Consider the following 23,881-nt stretch of genomic DNA (forward strand, 5'->3'; position numbering starts at 1 on the left):
CAAACTCTCTCTTCCCTCACGGATGGGGAGGGGGAAGTAATGCAAAGGAAGGGAAAGGAAAAGTGGATCATAAATAGAAGATTATTCAAACATTAGATCAAAAGATGGGTTTCATTTTTCTAAAAAACATGGTATGGAACAAGTAAGCAAACCTGGAGAGCACGTATGAAAGGCAAAAGAGAACACAATGGAAGAAACATTTCAAAGGCCCTCAGCAAAGGAAGAAACAGATGTTGTTCACAAAGCACTGCAACCATCTTTGACAGAGAATCAAATCCTTCATCAGCATCAGTTGTGACCTTTATCTGTTTATCAACTAAATGACTTTTTCCCTCTTCAAGAATATTATCATGAAGAGAAGTTTCAAAAACACAAGGGGTACTAGAAGAATTAGTAGGGGAAGAAACTGAGAGATCTACTGAGATTGGTTCTATCAGTCTCCTCCGTTTTGAGTTCCTTCGGTTGTAACGAAATGCTAGGGCTCTAGCACCAGCTCTCAGTGAATTTGTAGCTTCAACAGCTGCTCCAACATTATTTGCAATTTGAGAAGCAATGTCATTCACCTTTATGGATGAGGTTTCCCTATAAACAGAACTCCAGAATTAAGAACTAAAAACACCTTGCAAAAGGATAAACTAAAGAACGAAAATAACACATATATGCTTTAACCACACCAATTTAGGTTTTTTTCCTCTTTCTTTTTAAGATTCATTTTATTATTATTGAACATGTAGAAGGGGGTGGGAGGGGGTTGGAATTGATCAGCAACAGTAAGTCAGAGCATGAAAAGACACGATGAATGAGCCAAGAGTGTGAAATAACCTTGCTGCCGTAATCTCCAACCAAACTATTAAACATGATAAAGAAGACACATCTGGAAAGCATGACGCCACCATTGCCAAGAGAGACCATCGCAAATCTTTTGCTTTAGTCAACAGGGCATATCCAGAATTTTTTTGTTTCTCACACTCGGCAAGCAGCCCAAAGAGTTCCACAGGATCCAGAATGCGGTCTTCAGTAGAGAGAGAAATTCCACTGCTCCTTCCGGTGGAAGCTGAATTTGATGAAGAGCTGGATTTTTTTCTCATTGACTGCAAGCTTTTCAGAACGGTTAGTATGTGAATCTTTAGACGTGGATCACTGAACTCCTTAGATGCCTGAACATGACAAAGAAACAAGGAAACATAAGTGACTCACTAAAGAAGGAGTAAGAGAAAAGAGATGAAGAGCCAAACTAGTCTGGAAAGTTGAATGATGTTTCTGATGGATGGAAAGGTTATTAAACTTACAACTTGAACAATTGAATCGAAAGGATATCCACCACGCTGAGACTCTTCCAGAAACCCAATCTATCCGACCCAAACAAAAGAAGAAATGAACAATATCTTTAAGACTCAAACATCCAGTAGAAAATATTTAAGCTACACGATAGTACAAAGATTGAAATAAATGAAAATTAGAGTACCCAATCATTATCCTTAGCTAGCACAGCAAGGTATTTTGTACTCTGCGGAATCTGATGCATCTGACAGAAAGTTGTAACTAAATCCCAGTGTTGGCTTGCAGCTTTTTGTTGAGATCTGTAATCAGCCCCATAACCATTGCCACTAAACAACCAAGATCCACAGGTTTTACCATCAACCATCAAAGGCAGGCTTGCCTTTTCCAAATGCTGTAGGACAGCCATCAAAGCTCGCACAGGCTTTCTGTAACCTGTTCTACTTTTTGTGTTCTTCTGTTTGATGGTGCTAGCAATACCGCTATGCAGATAATCATCCGCAAATGCTTGAGCAAGAGAGACTGCAATATCTCCTTCACTGGAAACTGCATGAAATGCAGAACCCTTTGGAGAAAGGTTCTTGGAATGCTCATTATCGCTGGACTTGTAAAAAGAAGAAATACGCCTCAAGCATGCAATGTCTACACGAAGCACACTGGCAGATAAGCCACAAAGCTCCAAGAGGAAAGTACATGAAGAAACCAGCACAGAATCCTCAAAGTGCACAATAGCCAGTGGAACAACCTGAAGTTGAAAGTAGCAATTGTCAGCCTGTAAGGTCAACAATATGAACAAAGAGATTTAAGACAATTATTTTCATTGAAAAGAAAGAGAATTCAGAATGACAAAGCATTTGTGCACATCAAATAAGGATTGACCAGAAAACAACTCTTGTGAACAGAAAATAACCAGTTCTGTCTTCAGATTTTGCATATGAGAAGCCTCTAGTTCAGTCAATAATCTAAGGTTTAAGGACTCTATGGGAATCTTTATTCACCATGCCTTCATCTTGAACACAAAACAAACAATCAAGTGCATTCCTGAAACCCTCACCGCTTTCCACCCCCTCCTTCACCCTAAAAACAATCTCCCATTTTCTTCAATCCTTCTCTCATTTCACAAAATTTCAGATTTGGAGTGCAAACCATTTTCCACAGAACATGAACAAGTTGCTCTCCTACTTTCATTTGAAAAATTCACTGTTGCTTCTACAATATCAAACTACAAGTAAAAATTGAAACAATATTTGGCAGATCCGAATTTAGTTGGCATCAGAAACAGTTTAGCTCAGTAGAATAAAGGATATTTGGTAGCTGACCGATCTGACAAGCATCTGATCCCATGATCATAACCATGCAAGTGCCATTGCATTTGTAACACACTAACAAATGGGGAATTTCAAATTATATATAGTATCAAATTGAATATCACTACCTACAAATCAGTAGCAGGGGAAAATTAGCAATTGAAAAAAAATAAAAATTTGCAAGGTCACTTCCAAACAATTGCACGTAAAATTAGTCCAGAAACCATAGGAGGAGCATACAGATGACAGAAGAGACTCTTCATTTTGAGTCAAAGATGCAAGGAGCAATTGCACATCTGACTGGAAATTGGTTTGTCCTTGTAGAGAAGCACCAGACATTTCCTGATGGGCATTTGTTGATTTCAGCTCTTGAACCCTAAGGCCAAGAAGATGGATGAAAGCTGCAAATGCACGCCCACGATGCAAGTGATGTTCAACACCAAATCCAGTATCCTGCAACAGACCACACCCATGAGATGAGGAATTATGTCATCAGCCCTTAGATGGTTTTTCAAATCCAGATTCCACCAAATAGATGTCTCAAAGTTGAATGAATTCAATTGCAAGCCAGCAACTGAACACACTTTGAGTGATATTAACAAAAATTCATTTAGTTAATGCTATTCTAGAACAATTCAAAACGAGTTTGCAGAGCCGTTATAATTACTGGAGCCAGTAACTAATGCAGAAAAGAAGGACCTAGTTTCTAAATTCAACACGGCTTGAAACATTATTATAATTATCAGGCTTTCTGGTTAAAGATGGACCATATAGAATCCCAGAATGACTATACAATTACAAAAAACATGGCTTTTCATATTAAAAGAACAAGGAGAGTCAAGAATGGAATTCCAAGTTGGGACAGTCATTGAATTTCAGTCAACTTTTTAACTTGCAACTAGAAATGTTTCATCATCTGGAGGAGCTTCAGGACTAGCACTGAAGATCTACAGAGTAGGCAACAACCTACAAAAATGCAGATATAAGACTCAAAAGTTCAAACTTTGAGTAATTCAACCTCATCTACAGGCATAAAATGCAATTGGAAGGCAGGTTTGAAGTATCGGTATTGACTATTGTATCAGTCGAGTGATTCTAAGTGACGTATCGTCCCGTATCAAGTATTGTATCGTACTGGCCAATATATTTTGGTGCAATTCAATATGCACCCTTCAAAAAATTAAAAAATAGAAAAAAGATAGATGCATCGATATGTATAGTATTGGCTACATTTAACATGGATACCTATCGGTTAGCATCGTATCATAGCATGGGATACTTTAAACCATGACCGGAAGTGTATTTGATGCTTAACTTCAATTAAAAATATGCATCTGATCCACATGATTGTTTATCTGCTTAATCTATAAACTTTACAAAGACTGCTTGAGTCCATGTAATCTGGAACCTGGAGCTGCTTGCACGCCAAACAAGAAAACTCCTTACATCCCAACAAGGAAGAAAATTCGACCAAACGCGAAGAGAATTTCGACGTTTCGGCGAAATCGATCAAACGGACACTTTTCTGAAAATTGGAACCAACCGGGCCTCATATGGACTCAAATGACTTGGATTCTTGTATACTACCTATTTCAAGCATAATAAACACAATGGAACTAGTATTTGTAAAAACAAAACTATGAAAATTTATCATTCAAGTATACTAACAAATGACGTTCCGACAAATAGCATACATGCATAGAATCAACAACAACATGAATTGTTGGTAGAATGGTTACATATACAACAAGTCAACAAAATAAAAGACTGACAGATCAAGTGATGGGTCTCAAAATATTAAGCTAAAGCCTATATATCATATATACATAAAATAAAAATACATAATTTTAGAAAATAATTATTAAAATGAAAAAATGGTAGCAAATAATAAAAAGATAAGTTTAACAAACACAAATAGATCATAGTCCAGGCAAACAATAAATCAAGGCAATACAAGACAAAGGCAGAACAAAACAAAAATAAAAAAGGAGAAGTTGGAACAGGGGGGCTCATGCCAATCTATTGTTCGGAGTTCCTGTAGCGGTGGCTTAGGAGGTGTTTGGAGGCAAAAATGAGCAAAAGTGGGTTGAAGGCAAAGGAGTAGGAAATTAGGTGAAAATGGGATAGAAATCAACAAAGCTAAGGAAAACAAGTTGGAATGCCGATATGTCGAAATTTGGTCGCCGAACGATATGGATACATTTCGTGCCTACTACTACATTTCGTTTCGATTTGGATTTTTGCAGGCATTTCGGTCGAAATTTCGACCATTTCGATCGAATTTTCTTCCATGCATCCCAAAATATTTCTCTAAGACCAACCACCAATCAGCCAATATTTTAGATGTCAACAATAGATATGCCAAAAAAATATACCCTAGTTGATATAATCCTTGTGAAAGGGATTGTAGTCCGTCAACTCGATGCTAAGCAGTGTTCAAATCCATCCTTCACGAAATTAGCGAGTAAAAGTTGGCGTCAAGTTTATCTTTTAACTTTTATACACAGGGATGTTCTAACAGAGTTTCCATTACTACTAACCTAATACTCTTATGTTACAACTTACAAACCTATGTTACATGAGAAAACCATGTAGAAAAATATCTTAGCAGTTAAAAGCTGGATTTATATCATGTTTCCCCCCCCCCACCCATAAGAGACACAGTAGAACATCAGGCAAATACAAATGCACCTGATGCAGGGTTGCTCAAAGGCTTTAAACTTAGTAGATCAAACACAGAATATCTAGTTTGTAACTTTAGTCATGATCGGGCAGATGATGAGGTGGTGATACTTGACGATAAAGAGATTCCTCAGAGTGATTGTTTTAGGCACCTAGGTTCAATCATAAGTAAAAGAGGTGATTTAGAGGATGAGGTTTCCCAAAGAATTAAAATAGGGTGGATGAAGTGGAGAGGTGCGTCCGGGGTCTTATGTGATCGGCGTATTCCATTAAAGCTTAAAGGAAAATTTTATAGGACCGTTGTTCGACCAGCTATGATGTACGGTGTAGAGTGTTGGGATGTTAAAAAGAATCATATTGATAAACTTAGTGTAGAAGAAATGAGGATGCTAAGATGGATGAGTGGCAAAACTAGGATGGATAAGATAAGAAACGATCATATTAGAGTTGGTCTGGGAGTTGCTCCCATAAGTGATAAGCTTAAAGAAAGTCGTTTGAGGTGGCACGGCCACGTTCAACGGAGACCTACAAATGCTCCTGTTCGGAGAAGTGATATAATCCATATTGAAGGTATTAGAAGAGCTAGGGGTAGACCTAAGATAACCTTAGGAGAAGTGGTGAGAAAGGATATGTATAGCTTAGGCCTTGTATCTAGCATGGCCTTGAACAGAACTGATTGGAGGGCAAGAATCCATGTAGCCGACCCCATTTAGTTGGGACAAGGCTTATTGTTGTTGTTGTTTCAAGGATCTCTAGGGCTGGACTCAAATTCTAGGCCCAAAGCTAGGGTTTGGGTTAGGTGTATGTGTGGTAGTTGCCTACTGGTTTCTGATAATCTCTTCAAATGTCAATGATTTTGGATGGGTGGATTGAGAGATATTAGGTTTCTTGATTTTGGAAGAAAATAGGGTGAAAACAACAATAATGGACATATCTAGGGTTCGGTTGGTCCATTAGGGCTGAAATTGGGATCCAAGGTCACTAGGTTGGGGGACAATGTCCCTAAATTTTGGGACAGATCTAATAGTTAAATTGGTGTAGATCTAAGTTGGAAGTTTGGTTTCTTGGGAAGAAAAAGAATTCCACAGGGGGTTATAACTTTGGATTTTAGATGGTAATTTTTAAGTATACTCTTGATTGGAAGAAGAAGAAAACAGGGATAGGCCATGGGATGGATTTATAATGAATTCTAGTGGTTCATTTGGGATGGAAATAGGTTTTAATGGCTAGGTATTAAGGAAAACGAAAATAGAGCAGAAGAAGGTTGATTGAGGATTGGGATTTAGAGGACTCGAAGAAAATAACTCATCGTTATTGAAGAACAGCCTGTGGGGTGCTTGAACTAATTGTTGAACTTGTAGAATTTCCAACAATTCTGAACCTGGTTCGATGGAGATCAAAAGCAACAGCTTAGGGGAACCATAGGAGACAGAGAGGGAATTAGAAACACTAACTCTTTCAACTTAAGCAACAATGCTCTAAATAAATTTTAATTAACCAGATCGTGAGCTCAACTGAGGTATTACATCAATATATATAGCCACATTAGCTGACATAAGACTTAGACTTGAACTAGGACTAAAATAGAATCTAGGACTCAGGACTAGAGTTACTATTCACGGCTAATGTTTATGTGAACAGTAACTTCAGCTTTCCTAAGGGAATAACAACTTCAGTTAAGAACTAAATAAGAGTCATAGGCTAATTAAAGATCCTAAACTTAGACCCACCATTTTAGCTTGCTGGTGTAAGGGACCCACACCTGACCTACACCTAATGGTGGTGGTCAACCTGAGGCTGTTTTTGGACAACCAAACTGCATGAGCACCACTGGAGGGGGAGTTATAAATATGTTGTGTATTAAGAACAACTGTCATATTCTATTCTAGATCTTTTACTCTTATGAGGTACAGCGTATTTTATTTATTTAAAAAAAAAAAAAAAAAAAAAAAAAGAAAAGAACAACAACGAATGGAATATGCTATATAAACATGCTTGCCATATTTTCAGCTCTTGCCAAGCATTTTTTGGCCAATTTTTTTTTTTCCTTTTGCAGTGAGGAGAATATTATCTACATTGAAAGAATATCCTCATTCTTTTTTCGCTCTTATGCTCTATCGCAATGGGGAAAGCTAGCACATCTGTTAGATTTAAAAAATAAGATAATATGGAGATAATATGCACTTCTATGCCGATCATCTCCTCTTTTTCCTTCAAAAATAAGGTACAAGTAGAGAACATGCACTTCTACAGTTTTACTTGATTCCCTAAAATAACAAGAGTCTGATGAACGAAAGTAAGCCCAGTAACACTATTTTTCTCTACTCATCCACACATCAAAATTTTCTAATATTAAAATAAGGATACCGTACACATAATTATACGATATCTGAATTTTTTTCCCTCTTTTGCGTGTGCTTGTGTGTGCGTGTGTTTTTTTTCTTTTTTTTGGGGCATGGGGGTGGGGTATAGGAGGTCTGTTTGGTTTATGCAAATAAACAGAACTTACCTCAAGGGAAGAAGCATAGAGCTCCTCTTCAATGTTTCTCTGGATAGCTGCTTCCAAGGAAATGGCACTGGCCTCAGCACTTCCATGTGCATTAATGAAAAAACCAGCATCTCTATGCAAAAAGGACTCTCCAGCAGGGAAACCTGTTAATGATTGCCACCCAAGAGGACCCTACACATTAAAGGACAAAAGAAAAACTAGATAGGATCAGCCACTCTGGATTGTGATAGGCGCAGTCCAATCTAAACTCCCATACTCAGTATTAAATATTTGGTTGCTTTCCTATAATTTCAAACTGGTCCAATGTTTTGATGGAACAGACAATTCATTGCCCTGATTACACTGGACCTTCATTGATTAAACTACAAGAATGATTATGAAGACACAATACATACATACACACACACACACGCACACAGAGCTGCATTCAGGCTATGAAGAAGCACCAAATAACCTGGACAAAAAGCTGAATCAATCTTCGTATACCCTTTGAGAACCAGCAAGGAAGCATTTGTAGCAGTGAAGTATCATGTCCACTAGAAGAAAACATATTCTCACGCCAAGTCAAAAAGTCCAACAAGGCTGAGCTGCCAAATACTGTAAATCGAAAGACCATAATGAGAAGTGGGAAGAGTTATGCAAAAATCAACAATGAAACAGAAATAAAATTTCTTGCTAATGAAACTGAAAAACAAGCTGTAAAAGTGAGAGTAAAACCATTTTTTGTGTTGGGAACCAAGGAACTGCCATCTACATCCTGACCAAAGCATGCAGCAACAAGATTTCGCCATAGTGTGGGAAAGTGTAGTAGAGCAGGTCTCAAATTCTCCAATGTACACTGGGCTGAGGAGCTACAATGTCTATTTACACTTCCACTGTTCAGGCAATGTTGAACTGGAGCAGCGGCATACATAAGGGTTGCTAAAGCAGCCATTTCCCCTCCTCCTTCTGCCATGTCGTCAACAGTACGTACAATTTCATCGATGTCAAGAACACTGAGATTCCTAGCAGATACTACATTGTTTGATAGAATAGATCGGGCATTAGAGAAAGACGCATCATATTCACGTCCCTTAATCCTAGATAAGAGCAACCATTTTGCCCACTGACAATCCCCCTGGAATGATTCAATGCAGAACAAACACAGTCAAAGCAGTCAAAGCTTTTGAAGCACTGGAAATAATTTAATCTTCAAAATATATGCCAACATATAGTAAATAACAGAATTTATTCAACATATTCAACTTCCAATGCTACCAAAGATCACTAATTGGGAATGGAGGGAGAAAGGAAATGAAGTAAGCCCTAGTCCCTCATCAGTCCAGAACAAGCCAGAATAAAAAAAGTGAAGATGAATCAAGGTGTCAATTAGGCAAAAAAGTGTGCTGTGATAGATGCCAGGCATGATGCAACCTTGTTTTGGTAAACATGGCCCTTGTCTAGGTGGGGAAGATTACCTTCTGCGCCTTGGTCAGGGTTTTGACCTAGGCATGGCTATTCTTAAACAAGTGCATTCTTGTATTTTATTTATTAGCCTTTTAATGTTTAAAATATACAATGCTATTCTCTATTAGAATAAGGGTATTCAGGAGAGAGATGTGAAATTGCTTTATGGGAGATTATTTAAGTCTGTAAGAGTAAATGTGTATCTAGCACTTATTTAGAAGATCCTTTTTTCTTTTTCTTTTTTTTCCGTAAAACTAGCTGCAGTGAGATCTTAACTCACCACAACCCATTCTTTTGAAATGCTCCCAGCTTTCTTCCTCCTCTCACCTTCTCCTTGATGCAGCCTTGCTCAAATCGGTTGTAGCTTCCAGGATCTCTATAGCTACACTTGAATTCCACGTCCAAAACTATGGTTTCGGCTATAGGGTGTATGGGTGGTTGTTCCCCAAAGGTTCCAAATAATTGTGCTCTAGTTCCTTGTCTGGGGTTTCGCTTGTTTGATCAGATATTGATGGTTAAAGATAGAAGCATATTTAGGGTATCAACGATACTTAGCCCATCCCATGGGAGTTTTGACAAATTCCGTGAGATAAGATGAAAACTTACGGGAACAGGATGAGACTTGAGAGAAATTTATATTTTATTACTTAACCTCTTCAAGTGTAAATGATTTTGGATGGGTAGATTGAGAGACATTGGGTTTCTATATTTTGGAGGGGAAATAGGGTGACAATAACATGATCCGTTAGGGCTGACATTAGGATGGAACACCATTAGGGTTGGGAGGATTATATTCCTAGAGTTTGGGACGATCTATATGGTTAGAGTGGTGGAGATCTAACCTTGAATTTTGGGTCTCTAGAAAAATCTAGAAATTCAAGAAAATAGAAAAATTACGTGCAAGGAGAAGGGGATGATAGGTATGGGCTATGGTATGAATTTGTTATGGATTTTTAATGGTTAGTTTGGCCGGAGATATGTTTTAATGGCTAGGATTTAAGAAAAACAAAAATAGAAAGAAATAAGGAATTTATGTACCATTTGTTTGAAGAATTTGAAGTGGGGTGGGAAAAAAGGGGAGGGAAAAAGTAAACTTTTCCACAAAATCCCAAAATTTGGATTGTTTGATTCAATGAGGTGAGAAAGTGAGCAGACAAACTTCCTTAAACTAAGAAAGTTTGTCTGGTGATGTGGCATCCCACTTTTCTCACCCCATCTCTTTTAAAGTCTTGCATTTTTAATAGGACTTTGTGGGAAAATGAGGGAAATGATAAAAGTGGGACCCATACTTTCAACTTTTCCACAAAATCCTTTCATTTCATGTTCCCCCACCCAATGCAAGTGGATCCCACATGTTTATTTTTCCCACCCCTTTTTATCTTGAAAACAAAGGATGCCTTAGGGTTGGGGAATTTAGAAGGTTAGAAGAAGAATTGGGAATGGGAATGATTAAACATACAGTTTTGGAAAAGAACAGCAGGTTAAATTGTTGACTAGAGTTGATCTTGTAGGAAATTCAAGTAACAACTAACAAGAAGAAGAAGAAATTGCATACGTGTGTGTGTGAGAGAGAGAGAGAAAGAAGTATGTCACTGTACCTCACCAGTAGCAATAACTAATAACTCAAAACTCGATTCATCATCGTCATGGCTCAATTGAGCAATTACATCCATATTTATAGCCACATTGGCTCACTTAGTTTCAAACTCAAATTAGGATTCAGAATTAGAAACTGGTTCTAAAACAAGCTCCTATGCTAAAAAGGAAAGGCCTAATCCCATCCTTCGTTGGATTTTTATCAACTCCAATTCTGGAATGCTCATGTGCATCATTGGATGGTTGAAAAGATTCTAATCCAAAGGTTCACACTTTCTAACACTTAACCATGGTATTTTTCTCTCATTCCTGAGGTTGCCAAGGTGGAAAGGCGACCAAAGCGATTGGGGCTCCGCACAGGCGATTAGGCGACAAAGCGGCGCCTAGGCGGCAATAAGGCGACCAAAGCAGTTGGGTAAAAATTTTTCGATGCAATTACTTTTTAATACAACTACTTCTTATAATAAGCTAAACAAACATTCAATAGTCACATTCATCCAAAAAAGAAAGCATTCAAGAATCATAATTATGAAAAATTATCCAAAAAAGAACACAAACACAAGGTTCATCTCATTAACTATCATAACAATGACGATGTACTAACAGGGCATCAGGGCCCAACACGATAAATTAATAGATCTCACTATTTTGATTTCCAAGTCATTGTCCATTTAATGATTCATTTATTCTTGATGTTGAGTATGGCTTATGCTTCACATTCTCTTGCCAACGAGCACGGAGATCCTATGTCACTTTGGGCCTAGGAGTTCCTTTGCAATTTGGGTCTCAATTCTGAAATGACTAAGCTATTAAATTTATATACGGCTTTGTAGAATAAATTTTGATTTAAAAAAAAAGAAAAAAAGAAAACAATAGTATGCACAAAGTGTCAAAAAAGCAGCTACTTTAGCATTTAGGCCACAAAGCGGTAGTGCTTTGGCAAAAAAGCGGAAAAAATAGCACGTCAATTAAACGGTTCAAAACAAGGCGGTTGAAAAACTGCTTTGCTGCCTAAACACGCCTAGGTGGACACTTTGACAACACTCATCCCTCTAACCTGTTGATATGAACCAGAATCTAGGTTTTGATTGTTGAAATAATGCCCTAGATCTAAGTCCAATCCAGGATTCTCTTCCTGAAAATAGCAGTTTTCTAGGGCTGAAATACCCTATGGTTGAGGGTCTTTTTACTTGAATTTATAGGTTTTAGGGTTAGGAGAGGGTAGGGCTAGATTTGGCTAGGGTTTTGAAATTCCAACATGGTTCCACTGCTGTAATTTTATTTCCATATTGGAATACAAAGGCCAGGGTTATGATAATTAGGGTTTTGAGATTTTGGGGTTTGGATCAAGGTTGGGGTTAGGGTAAAGTGTCTCTTGGGTTGAGTGACATTAACTCCAAAAGAGCTTAGCGTTTGACTGAATGGTTGAAGAGAATAAGAAATTTGAAATTTTAGGGTTTAGGGTTTCTCACAAAGAATATGAAGTTTAGATTATACTATGGTTTTTGAGGTAAGGGAGGGGCTGTAAATAAGGGTTGAAGGTAGGGTATGGGAAGAAGACTCGAAATCCTGAAGGGGGTGGGTAAAGGTTGACAGGTCACTTAATTGCATTAATATTATATCAAATCCTTTGTATTTTAATAAAACTAATTGGTTGTTTTATTTGGATTTATATTATATGGACATATTAGAGCATTTGGATATCAAATACATAAAAAGAGTGGTTTAAAACCACATTGCTACATTTTTAAATCAAATAAAGAACCAGACTCAAATTAAGATGGAGGATTTGATTATGTCCAAAGCTAGAGATTTGATTTTGTCCAAATCAAAAGGATTTTTGTGAAATGTCTTTAATTCAACAAGCAAAGATTTCGTTCTCTCTTGCGATCGGACATCTAAGGAAGAAGCTGAATTGGAAAGTGACTAGATTAGAAATTACTGTATTGGCAAGGAGGAAGATGGAAACAATCAAATTAGCAAAGAGGAAGATGGAAACAACTGAATGGGCAAGGAGAAAGAAAGGAAACAACTGAATTGGGAAGAATTGCATTGCTAGAGCGAACAATGGAAATGACAAAATTGGAAAGGATGTAGAATTGGCAGGAATCCTCTGTAAGAAGGAAGGCATTTTCAAAGATTTATCATCACAAGCTACAACAAAAAGAAGCCATAGTTCTGAGGAAGAACATCACAATGTTTTCTATTTTCATTTCTTTATTCTTCTTTTCCATGTCTAGCTAATTCCATCTTTCGATCAAGATTAATAGAAGTTTGATTTTCGCCAATTGTGAGACTCCGGGTAATTAGTTTTCTTTAATTCTCAGGAATTTATATGTTTTCTATGTTTATTATATTATTGGATTAATCCTTAGACAAAAGGCCTGTTGTTTGATGATTAATATAGTACTTAGTCAATTAGAATAATTATTTATTATTCTCATATAAGTGACAAATAGCATCCTCGAATGGGTAATCAATGCCCTAGAGAGTTTGCTATGAAAATGTATGTCCTAGTTTAAATAAACAAGGCTTTTCTGGGTTTATTCACTAGGGATTGGGTCTTTCATTTTTTTATGCGATTAATAGACATAATTCAAAGGACAAATCCGAAGGTTATGTTTATTAATTAGGGAATAACTCAAAGGACGGATCCGAAGGAAATCAATAAAGTAGGGAAAGATTGGTTGTTAGCGGACTGATCCTCAATGACCATAACCAATCTACCCGAAATTAAAGTTTTTGTTTTTAAGTCAATGATCAATTGAGAGAATCAATACTAAAATTAAAATTTGATTGAAAGTTTTTATTATTTTGATTTTCTTGTTAACTATTGCATCCATTTATATGTTTTATTCATTATTTAGTTTCTCGATTCAAAACCCCTCAATTTTTATCAAGAAATAAATCTTCACCAATCTCTGTGGATTCAACCCTATTCACTGCTATTACAAATTCAGTTGAGACTTGAGAGAAGGATTATCTTTGGTGGATTTGAAACCCATCAAATTTTGGCGCCGTTGCCAAGGATTGGTTCTTCTAGATTTATTCCTTTTGCTTTATTTTTTTTCCCCTTAATCTCTTGGTTGTTTGTTTTATGCCTCGATCCACTCGTATAGGTGAACTTCAATTTGATCCTGAGATTGAGAAAACAACCCGTAGATTGAGGAAGGAAACCAAACAACATTTTCAGGGAGTATCATCTTCTTCATCTTCTAGTATTGATTTAATTGGATTATTTGGGCTTGAAGAAGAAACCATGGATGCTAATAATATTAATGAAAGGACCTTAAAAGATTTAGCCATGCCAGATTTAAACCAACAACCATTATGCATTGAATATCCAAATATTGAGGTTGCTTTTGAATTAAAATCTGGTTTGATTCATTTACTCCCCACTTTTCGTGGTCTTGCAGGTGAAAGATCCTTATTAACATCTCTAGGAGTTCCATGTGGTGTGCTCTACAATGAGGCCACATGGTGTAACCGATGAACAAATCAAGTTACAAGCCTTTCCATTTTCTTTGTCTGAAAAAGCTAAAGATTGGGTTGTACTACTTACCTTCCAGTTCAATAACCACCTGGATTGAGATGAAAAAATAGTTTCTTGAAAAGTTTTTTCCTGCCTCGCGAGCTGCCACTATAAGGAAAGATATATGTGGGATCCGACAATAAGGGAGGGAAGAGGGTAAGGGAGGGGCTGTAAATAAGGGTTGACGGTAGGGTATGGGAAGAAGACTCAAAATCCTGAAGGGGGGTGGGTAAAGGTTTAGGGGTTAGGGCAACCTAAGCGTTAGGGTGTGGCTACAGTTCCGAAATTTTGTGGATTCTGGAAATTCCAGAACTGCTGCAAGCTAGAGGAGGAAGAAGAAGAAAGAAAAGAGACCAGTAAGGGCTCGGAATACCATCCTACGGCAAACAAGGGGAGGCTTGGAGTCGTAGGGCTGGGGAAGGCTCCTATGTGATGCCACAAGGGCTTAGAAAGGGGAAGGGGTGGTGTGCAAAAATTTTTTTGGGGGGTAAGGAGGTTAAAGATGTAAGCATGGTTCAAGAACTCACTCTTGACATCCATCTCGCTAGGCCGAAAAAGAGAGATCTCGCTCAACATGTATTTTTTCCCAACCAACTTGAGTGAACTCGAGGGCCCATCTTAGGGGACTTTAGGTGGGGCTCAAAGTTGATATTTAGCCTATTTTAGGCCTTTTGAACACATTGGTGACCTTAGATTTGTGAGAAAACAACCCTAAGTATGAGTTTTAAATGTTGCAAAATGAATATGCAAAGTTATAAAACATGAAATATAGAACCATTAGGACATATAAATTAAAAGCAAGTGATGAGATACATCAAATAACTTAAATAGCAACAAAATTCCATCCATATGAGTACAATAAAACATCACATTCTCAACTCTCGAGAATACAATAATACAACCATCAAAAGTTCAATATAAATCATAAGTTTATAGCATAAGTCCGATGCACACAGGGTCTTGCTCCCCAGTGAGCGGGTGAGCTGCTTCCACACACACAAACCAAAAGATATTTGTTGTCCTGGACTAGACAAGTACATAGATATCTTTGTGAGACCAGGGAGGGAGTCTTAATTAATTTTTTTCTAGGATTCCTTGGTCCGGGAGGCCTCCCCGAAGGGGTTGCTAGGGGCAGGTCCCCCAAACCTATAAAGGCCTTATATTACTTTGAGCCTCAAGATTTCCTTTGAAGTTTGTACTTGGGCCCATGAATAGCTATTGTGGGGGAAAATGTCACCTTGGTTGAAGATCTACTTGAAATGGATTTGATTGATCTTCCTTTGGTGTTGTAGATGTGCTAAGAGTAGTAGCAATTGAAGATCCAGTTGAAATCAACAAGAAATCCGGTGAACATTGAGTTCTGGCAAGATTTGGCGAGACAGAGCGAGAGAGTGGCGAGAGAGGTTTCTCGACCTCCCTCGTTCGAGATAAGGATCTTAAAAGGGTGAGGTTGGACCAGATCTCGGTCCAACTGACATATCATGGCGAGAACTCAAGATCCCGCTAGATCTCGAGCGACTTGTGAAAATTCTAAAATCTCGTAAGAGATCTTGTCTCGCATTCTCAGAAAAACAAGATCTCGTGAGATCTCACCGACATTTGAACCATGGATATAAGTAGCTTCCAAGAACACCATAGGGGTGGCCCAAAGGGCTTGTCCGTGCCCTACAGCCCAGTCCGACCACTAACCTAAAGAATTTCGACCTACACCTAGGGTTATTTTGGTAATTTTGCAAATTTTGTGGTGTCTTAGGTCTAACCCCATCGAGTCCAACTTGTTTTCAGGACCTTAGATATATTTTAATTTTATTTTTCTGATTAGTATTTTGCCATTTATTTAAGAGTCCCAATCTAGGTGCGATTCCCCGAGATCTTGGGATCCCACAATTTGAGTCAATTCTAATCTCCTTATTTTTAGGACTCCATATCTACTCCTAAAATCTGGATTGCAGTCCTCTAGAGTTAGTTAAAGAGTTTTTTTTCCAAAGCAATTGAATAGTGTAGTTGAAGTCGAGTTAGTTTTGGATAAGCCAATTAAAGTTATAGTTGGTTCACAAATTTAGAGTCCTTTTCTATTTCTTATTTGAAGGATATAAATAAGGCCCCATCTATGTAATTTTCAAGTTAAAACTAAGGGATAAAATTCAGAGTTTGGAGGAAAATAAGGTTGTGTTCTCCTTGGGAGGGCCACGGTGGGTTTGAGTGTTCCTCTTCTTCAAGTTCAGTCATTCTTTTTCAATTTCAGCAATCAATCTTCAATTCCAGCAGCAGTTCAACCTTAACAACAGCCTACCTTCAACTCCAAGAAAGTAAAAGACAACCCTAGCACCCCCCCCTTTTCCCTAACTCATCCAAAAGCCCCCCATCCCCCACCCCCAAGCCAGCAGCAGCAGCATCCCTCCCCCATTAGAACTCCTAGATCCCCTAATCCTCTCACTTCCTCCTTTTTCCCTCAGGATTGCACCCTTCCTAGATCCCACTCCTATTTTAGGTCCTCCATCAAGCCATCATTCACTAGGCTGCAGAATTTTCTGCAATTCATCTTCAACCTTAGGAAACCCTAAACCTCAATTGAACTAGAACTCCTATATCTCTCTAACCCTACCTACAATTGCCTTTCCCTTATAGGATTAGCATCCCACCCCTTATCTAACACTCAACCCAAACCCTAGCCCAATTCAAGAATCCCAAGCCCTTTAGGACTCTTCAAACACATCCTAACCCATCTAGGACTGATCTAAACCTATCCTACTTAAACCTGAAATTATAAAACACTTACAACAGCCCCATCCTAAGGCCAACTGAACCCCTATAGCAGCCTTCCCTAAACCCTCACTTACATATTCAGTTCTACAACTCAAGAACAGCAGCAGCCGAACCCTGAAACCTCATAAAACCTATCCCAACCCTATACACTACATCGGAATCTTAATTACAGGACACCTAGCCAACCCTTTTAAGGCATTACCCTGTCCTTGAAACCCAAATTCCTTCAAGAAGTCTTCAATGACAAGCATCTACAGCCCTAGAAGACTGCTGATTCACATAGAAAGGATCCCGGAATAAGCCCAATTCTGGGGCATAATCCAATTATTCAAAACCCAAGAATTTGACTTGCATCAGGGAAGGGCTCTGAGAGCAGAATTAGGGTTAGGGGATGGGGTAGGACTTGTGGATGAGGGAGGAAGAAGAGAAAGGTTAGAATAAGGGCTGGGGGTCCTCGTACTTACTTGGAGATGGAAAAAGGAAGCTGGAATTTCGAAATTCTGCAAAACTCTTCAATACTTGCTCCTTCAATCTCAGCTTTATTTTATTAATTATAAACTGAATTCTTACATTTAAAGAGGCTTATTTATAGACTTTAGAAGGAACTCTGGGACTCCCTTACAACATAGGAATCCCAACCTAACAAGGACTCTTCAATAACTCAACAAATAGTGAATCAAACTCAAAAATAGAAGTAGACGTAGGGTCCCACAAACATACTGAACAAAACTAAACCCCAAGTGGACTCATTTGAAAAATAAAAAAATTATCAAATTACCCCTATGCTTGGACGAAATTGCCTAGGTTGATGGTAGGGCCACAAGATACAGGTAAACTACCTGGCCCCTCTTCAGGTGGTCCTGGATCTGGTTTACATCACCTATCTCTCTCCTCTCATGGCTCTCATCTGATGTCTCCTCCACCTTCTCCCTCCTTGACTCTGGCTGCACTGGCCTCACCATGACCACCACCACTAGGTGATCAAACTGAGATTTTTTTGAAACCAAAGTATCCCTACCATAGCCACGAACTGCAAGAAACCGCAAATAGTTCCTTTGTGAACAAGGGGGAAAAATTAACTTTTACATCTTTAATTTTCAAAAAAATATGTACAAATAAAGCTCACAATTACTAGGAACCAATGCTTCTTCCATTCAATGTTTACCTTCACTTCTCTCTGTGTTAAAAAACTAGAGATTTCCCCGGTCCCAGCCCCCAAACCAAGCTAAATATCGATGGAATCAACGAATTTTGAAGCCTAATTGCCTAAAGTTACGACACAATATCAAATTCTGATTCACAAAAGAGAGTTCCAAGTGAAAACAGAACATTTTCTGAGCCAAATTGCGCCAGATCTTACCTCAATAGAACCGAACAAAACAGAAGAAGAATATTCAACCCTTCTTCCCAAGGAGACCTCGCTATTTGGTGAGTTTCTCACCTTGTTTTCTTAAACTTAATTCCACTGGTCAGAGACTATTTGGGATGAATCTTGCGAAGGGCTAGATCTTAGTTGTCAAACTTGGTTTACAATTTTCAATTGCCTTGGGAGTTGATTGAGGTTTCCTTCTTTGGTATGTTAAAGTTGGTTCACGGGTAGTTGGATATCTTTAAAGTTTGTACTGTTCCTAGCTGGATTGAGTTTTTCTCAGTCAGAAAGCCGATCAGTACTGTTTCTTTTTACTGATCTTGAGTAATAGCTTCAACAGGTGTCGGTGGTAAGGTTGGAACTGCCAGAGGAGAACAGGGTGAGGCGGAGGAGACAAGAGCCGAGAGAGGAGAGAGAGTAGGTTAGAGGGAGGAGAGAAAAATACCATGGTTAAGTGTTGGGAAAATGTGAACCTTGGAATTAGCATAAGTATCAACCATCCAAACGATGCACATCAGCATGTCAAAACCAGAGCTGACAAGAATTCATCCTTAACTTATTAAGTAATCTAGTCTGATTAGGAATTAGATTTAAAACGGGACTCAATCTAAACCAATGAAGGAAATCCTGTTTCCCTTTTTGCTACCCCCATTTTAGGCCCATCAAGTTGACCAATTAGAAAATAACAGAATCCAAGACCAAACACATATATGACGAATCCTAGACTATCAAAGAAAGAACGCAATTGATGATGATTCTGCATCACTCCTCTTCCTATGTCTTTATCCACATAAGGCAATTTACAACTTCGTCACCATATAGAATTTTTCCTTGGTTTGTGATACTGCTGTAATGTTGTTCTGCAGGTTTCAGGTTTCTAACATCTAGGTTTGACTTCAAACCAAATTATAAAGGGTATGATCAAACCAAACTGAGTCAAAATCTAGCACAGTTCCAGACTTCCAGGCAAACTCGAAATCTTGGTTTCATGTCCACAAACTTTATTTTATCTAGGCTGCCCATTTTGACATTTTAAACCCAATCAGGCCAATCCATGATATAGTTTTATAAAAAGAGCACCCAAGATGGTACTTTTGCTATTGATCAAGTTTGCTAATGTATATTGGCTTTTGAAACTATATTGAAACAGCCAAACAGGTTTAGCCCTAGCTTATGTTAAATATCATTTGAGCATTTACTTAAGCTATTGATCATGAATAACCATAAAAAGAACACCACCTATAAATCCCATAAAAAATAATTAAAAGAAAAAAAGAAGAAGAAGATAGAAGTCTTAGTGAATTCGTGATAGAACATAACTGAAAACCAAAAGAGCATCAAAATAATGTTTGAGTTTATGTCAAATTTGTTTCTCTTCAAAGTGATTTTAAACAATATTCCTGCACACTAAAAAGCTTTGACTGAAACATAACTCATGGAATATAAATTAGATATAAACAATTGGGTTGAGTTTTTATCCTTCTGGAATTTTATATTTTAACGATTTTCAGTGGATTCAAATAGGTGGGGCAAATAGGTTGGGTGCATGTTTATTTATGAATTCTTCATGTAAATGGGATAACAATTATAACATCACCTTGACCCCACCAAGTTAGGACCTAAAAGTCCCATATCCCAATAATTTACATAAACAAAAAAAATGAAATATCTCATTTAGAAAGAAGCAACATTCATTCAATTCAAAGAAACTTACAGCAGCTTCCTGCAGTGAAGAAAGAGAATCATTATCCGGAGCCAATTTGTGATGATCAAGGTAAAGATCTAGAAGGTTTGGCAAGTCATGTTGCACACAGTGGTGTATGAAAAGTTTATGCAAGGCTTCTAGAGTATCTCCATGAACTTCACCCTCACTAGAGAAACCAAGATCAGATAAACTCTCAACGGATTCATTTCGTAGAGGACCTTTTGATCTGTTGATAATGAATCCTGCACGAGCCAGAAGTGGTATAATCTCTTCTGTGCCATCCCAGTATTCCTTTAAGAAAATAAATTTCTTGGCAAGCTCTTTCTCTATAAGCACTTTTAACCAGATGGACCACATATTACTAGCTGGAAATCTGAAAATTTTAACGTTTGGCACACTGATGCATATTGAATCCAATTCTTCAGCTGAATACATATATTTCTCATAATCAGGTAAATCCCCATTGCATCGAAGGGTTGCAGCAGAATGTAAACCATCTAGGTTCACTTGGAGACTTCCTTCTGATAACAAATATGTAGGAATCATGTCCAGGAGCCTGGAGATCTCATCCCAGTTGTTGTGACATATGTGATACTCAAGCTCTGATTCCCATAATACATGAACACCCGTTACAAACGGCTGATCCAGCATTATCTGCAAGCAAGATAATTAAAATAGAAATCATAAACCTTCTGTGTTTCCAAAGAAGTTAATCATGCAGGAAAAATATATAGTACATTAAGTTCTTCCTGTAATATTACTTTTAGATGCATAAATAGTACCACAAATTAGACTTGAAGTATAGAAACTACTTGGGCGTTAATTAGATTCTGGAGTTAAAACAAAGTTACTAACAGAGCTTGGAAATCTCTCATGTTTTAGGAGGATTGAATACCCACTATCACCAATTCATATGTAAGAGACATGCATTCTTTTTCTGATCTTCAGGAGATCCACTGTAAAAGTTAATTAAGACAAGTTTCCCATCAAAAAAAAGGCCCAACCAATTATTAATTGCAGGCAGGAACCCTGTTATTACTGGTAGTCGTTGCTGCAAAGCAATCAATCCCAAATCAGCATTTACAGAATGCCAAGATGACAGACGAGAAGAGACTTACACGATCAATGGTTCTCTGATCCCAGGCATCAGACCAGACAGCAGCAGCGGCCCAATATCCAGCAGAAGTATTTTCTTCCTCAAGTACCACGGCATCAGATATCTCATCAGTATTTGTCCATGAACCTATCACGACTCCATCAATCTCCCCACACTGAATGATGTAGTCACTGAATGAATTAGAAGATGTCAACTGCAACTTTTTCCCCTCTGGAGACGTTAAACTGTCATTCTGCCGGCCAATACAGGTTCCCCGGAAACTACTGTTTGGGTACAGCCTCTGTTTAAAAATAACCTTTATTATCTCAATGAACACAAACAGTTGAGTAGATACAGAAAAGTAATAATAAGAAGAAAGAACCATATGGTATCCACAGAATTAGACGATATGAACCTCTATAAGAGCAAATCTGTCCAACATATTCCATTCATAGGGTCCCAAGTATCCATGTCTTTTCATCTCCTCTGCAATTTGCACACGAAGAGATCTCCTCACAGTACCATATAACAACTGCCTGAGGCAGATATCAATGTCCTCTCCGAGTCTTTGCAACGTTGCTACAGCAAGTCCAGTTTCCCCCTATTTATTACAGATTATTAGTTCAGAACTAAAACCAGACCCATTATAGATAAAAGAATTTAATACCTTTAAGAAAAGGTCATAAGAGATAGCTCTCCCAATTCTTTGGATTTCAGCAAAAGTATCCTGAGCCTCTTCATCAGTGTCCAGAACTCTTGAACGCTGTAGGTGTACCTGAAGAACTGCTAGAGGGAGACGACCAGATTGCAGAGCATCCCTGACTACAGATTTCAAGTCCAGGTTTTCTACCGCCCAACGAGCAATCATATCCTTGGGATTTTCCAATGGAAGCATTCTCTTCTGTTGCATCTCCCCTTGAGACACAACAACAGATAATTCATCCAGATTCCCAGAATCTACTTGCACTGAGGATTCCAAGGGTATCAAAGCCAGCTTCTCAGGAGTATCCGAGGTAGAATGAGAATTATGAAAAGTCAATTCGTTTTGCTTCAAAACCTCCGATGGAATAGCATCTACTGCAATAATTGGAAGATGAGTCCCATCATTGACTGAATCTGTATTCTCCAGACGAAATGCATCCCCACGAGCTAACTGCAAAAGAAAGAACACATTTTAATCACTTATGTTCTAAAGAGTTCCAAATAGTACTCTATAATCTGGATTAGCAAAATCATTCAACACCATACCGGTCCTTGTCCTGGTCTTCTGCATCGCACACTTAGTCGAGACCACAGATTCCGGATGATCTTCAGCAAGTGAGACATCTCATGAAGGCTTCTTCTTGAAGTCCTCATCTCAGTTACTTCTTCATGTGGTAAACTTGGCCAGTAAGCTCCAGTACTGTGATCCTTAATGCCCTGAAAAGTAAGGGTCTCTTTCTTAATCTGTGCTAACCCATACTTCCGAAGCATTTTGGTTGCAAAGCAGGAGGCCAATGCCAAAAGCCTGCAAAGATAACCAAATTATGGAAAATATGTGAAACATGTAATAAAGGAACATAGAAAGCAAGCGAACTTTATGTCTTTAGTTGTCAGTTTCCTATTCTAAGTAGTGTCATGTTCAGGCTTTAGGCTCCAGCCTCAGTCTAGTAAGAGTTATATTCCTTTTGTAAATCTACTTTGAGTAAATCTCAAAGTGTTGGCTAGTAAAGTAAAACATATATTCTATCGCACAGCCCTATTTTTCCACTGTTTCTGTATTCTTCTCCTTCAATCTCTCTCTTCTTCCTTTACCTGCCTCCCCGGTACAGGTCGCAGATTCCGGAACCGTTTACAACTCTGATACACAGAAAGCGTACCTAGGATGTATTGACTGTTGCTTGGACTGAAATTCTGAGATTAATGGCTTTGTCAGTGTACCATATAACTCTAAAATTTCATGACCACTGGATGCTTTGTTGGTTTCTAGCAAAAATTCTAAAATTGGCTAATTTTCAACTACACTAAATTAAATCAGTTCAATAGGACCACGCACCTACCCTCATAGGCTTGCGCGTGGCCTTTGGTTCAACTATGGTAGATTGCAACCTTTATGGGGGCACCACCATATCTGAAAGTTTCAGATAAGACGGACATCCTTATTACCCTCATTGTGCTTAACAAATGTCTAGCAAATGGTACTGCAAGAGGACTTGGAACTTCAAACAGTTTTATTGATTTAAGGTCAAATCTTCATATATTTAAATTTTCTTTTCATCTTCACAACATTCTTGCACTGCAAATTTTATAAGATTCACCATGTAATGATGACCTGGTTCAGTTTGACCAAAGTTCACATATTCCTGTATTTTCTGGACGGCCAAGCCTTGCATGTTGTTGCCGCATGTGTTACTTAACAACAGAAGTAACTATACCTTCAGGGTTAGGACCTCGTTGGTCTAATCCAATATCTTTTTAGGATTCTAGCACAAGCCTTATGTGTTTCATGTGAGAGGTAGTGAAAGCCCTATACTACCACATGAAGCTTAAATAGTTGTCAACGCATCAGACAAGCAAAACCTAAGCACATTCCTTGCACCTCGGTTATTAGTGTTT

At 38.2% G+C, this 23,881-nt stretch overlaps 1 protein-coding gene across 5 annotated transcripts in view; it reads right to left on the minus strand.

The window, feature by feature from the left end:
* LOC149027353 (spatacsin carboxy-terminus protein) overlaps positions 1–23,881 on the minus strand; it is a 60,885-nt gene that overhangs the window by 27,235 nt on the left and 9,769 nt on the right. For all 5 annotated transcript variants that reach the window (XM_089162018.1, XM_089161997.1, XM_089162022.1 and 2 more), the window contains 13 exons: positions 22,535–22,793; positions 21,954–22,439; positions 21,702–21,887; positions 21,309–21,587; positions 20,200–20,844; positions 8,494–8,893; positions 8,231–8,373; positions 7,777–7,947; positions 2,826–3,038; positions 1,466–2,023; positions 1,290–1,349; positions 823–1,157; positions 153–582 (listed from right to left, as the gene is read on the minus strand). In XM_089162018.1, the coding sequence (XP_089018144.1) occupies positions 153–582; positions 823–1,157; positions 1,290–1,349; positions 1,466–2,023; positions 2,826–3,038; positions 7,777–7,947; positions 8,231–8,373; positions 8,494–8,893; positions 20,200–20,844; positions 21,309–21,587; positions 21,702–21,887; positions 21,954–22,439; positions 22,535–22,793 (4,165 nt within the window). The remainder of the gene's footprint in view (positions 1–152; positions 583–822; positions 1,158–1,289; positions 1,350–1,465; positions 2,024–2,825; positions 3,039–7,776; positions 7,948–8,230; positions 8,374–8,493; positions 8,894–20,199; positions 20,845–21,308; positions 21,588–21,701; positions 21,888–21,953; positions 22,440–22,534; positions 22,794–23,881) is intronic.

Source organism: Hakea prostrata, chromosome 1 (assembly GCF_041222555.1).
Source record: "Hakea prostrata isolate BN-2017 chromosome 1, UWA_Hpros_2, whole genome shotgun sequence".
Classification (NCBI taxonomy): Eukaryota; Viridiplantae; Streptophyta; class Magnoliopsida; order Proteales; family Proteaceae; genus Hakea; species Hakea prostrata.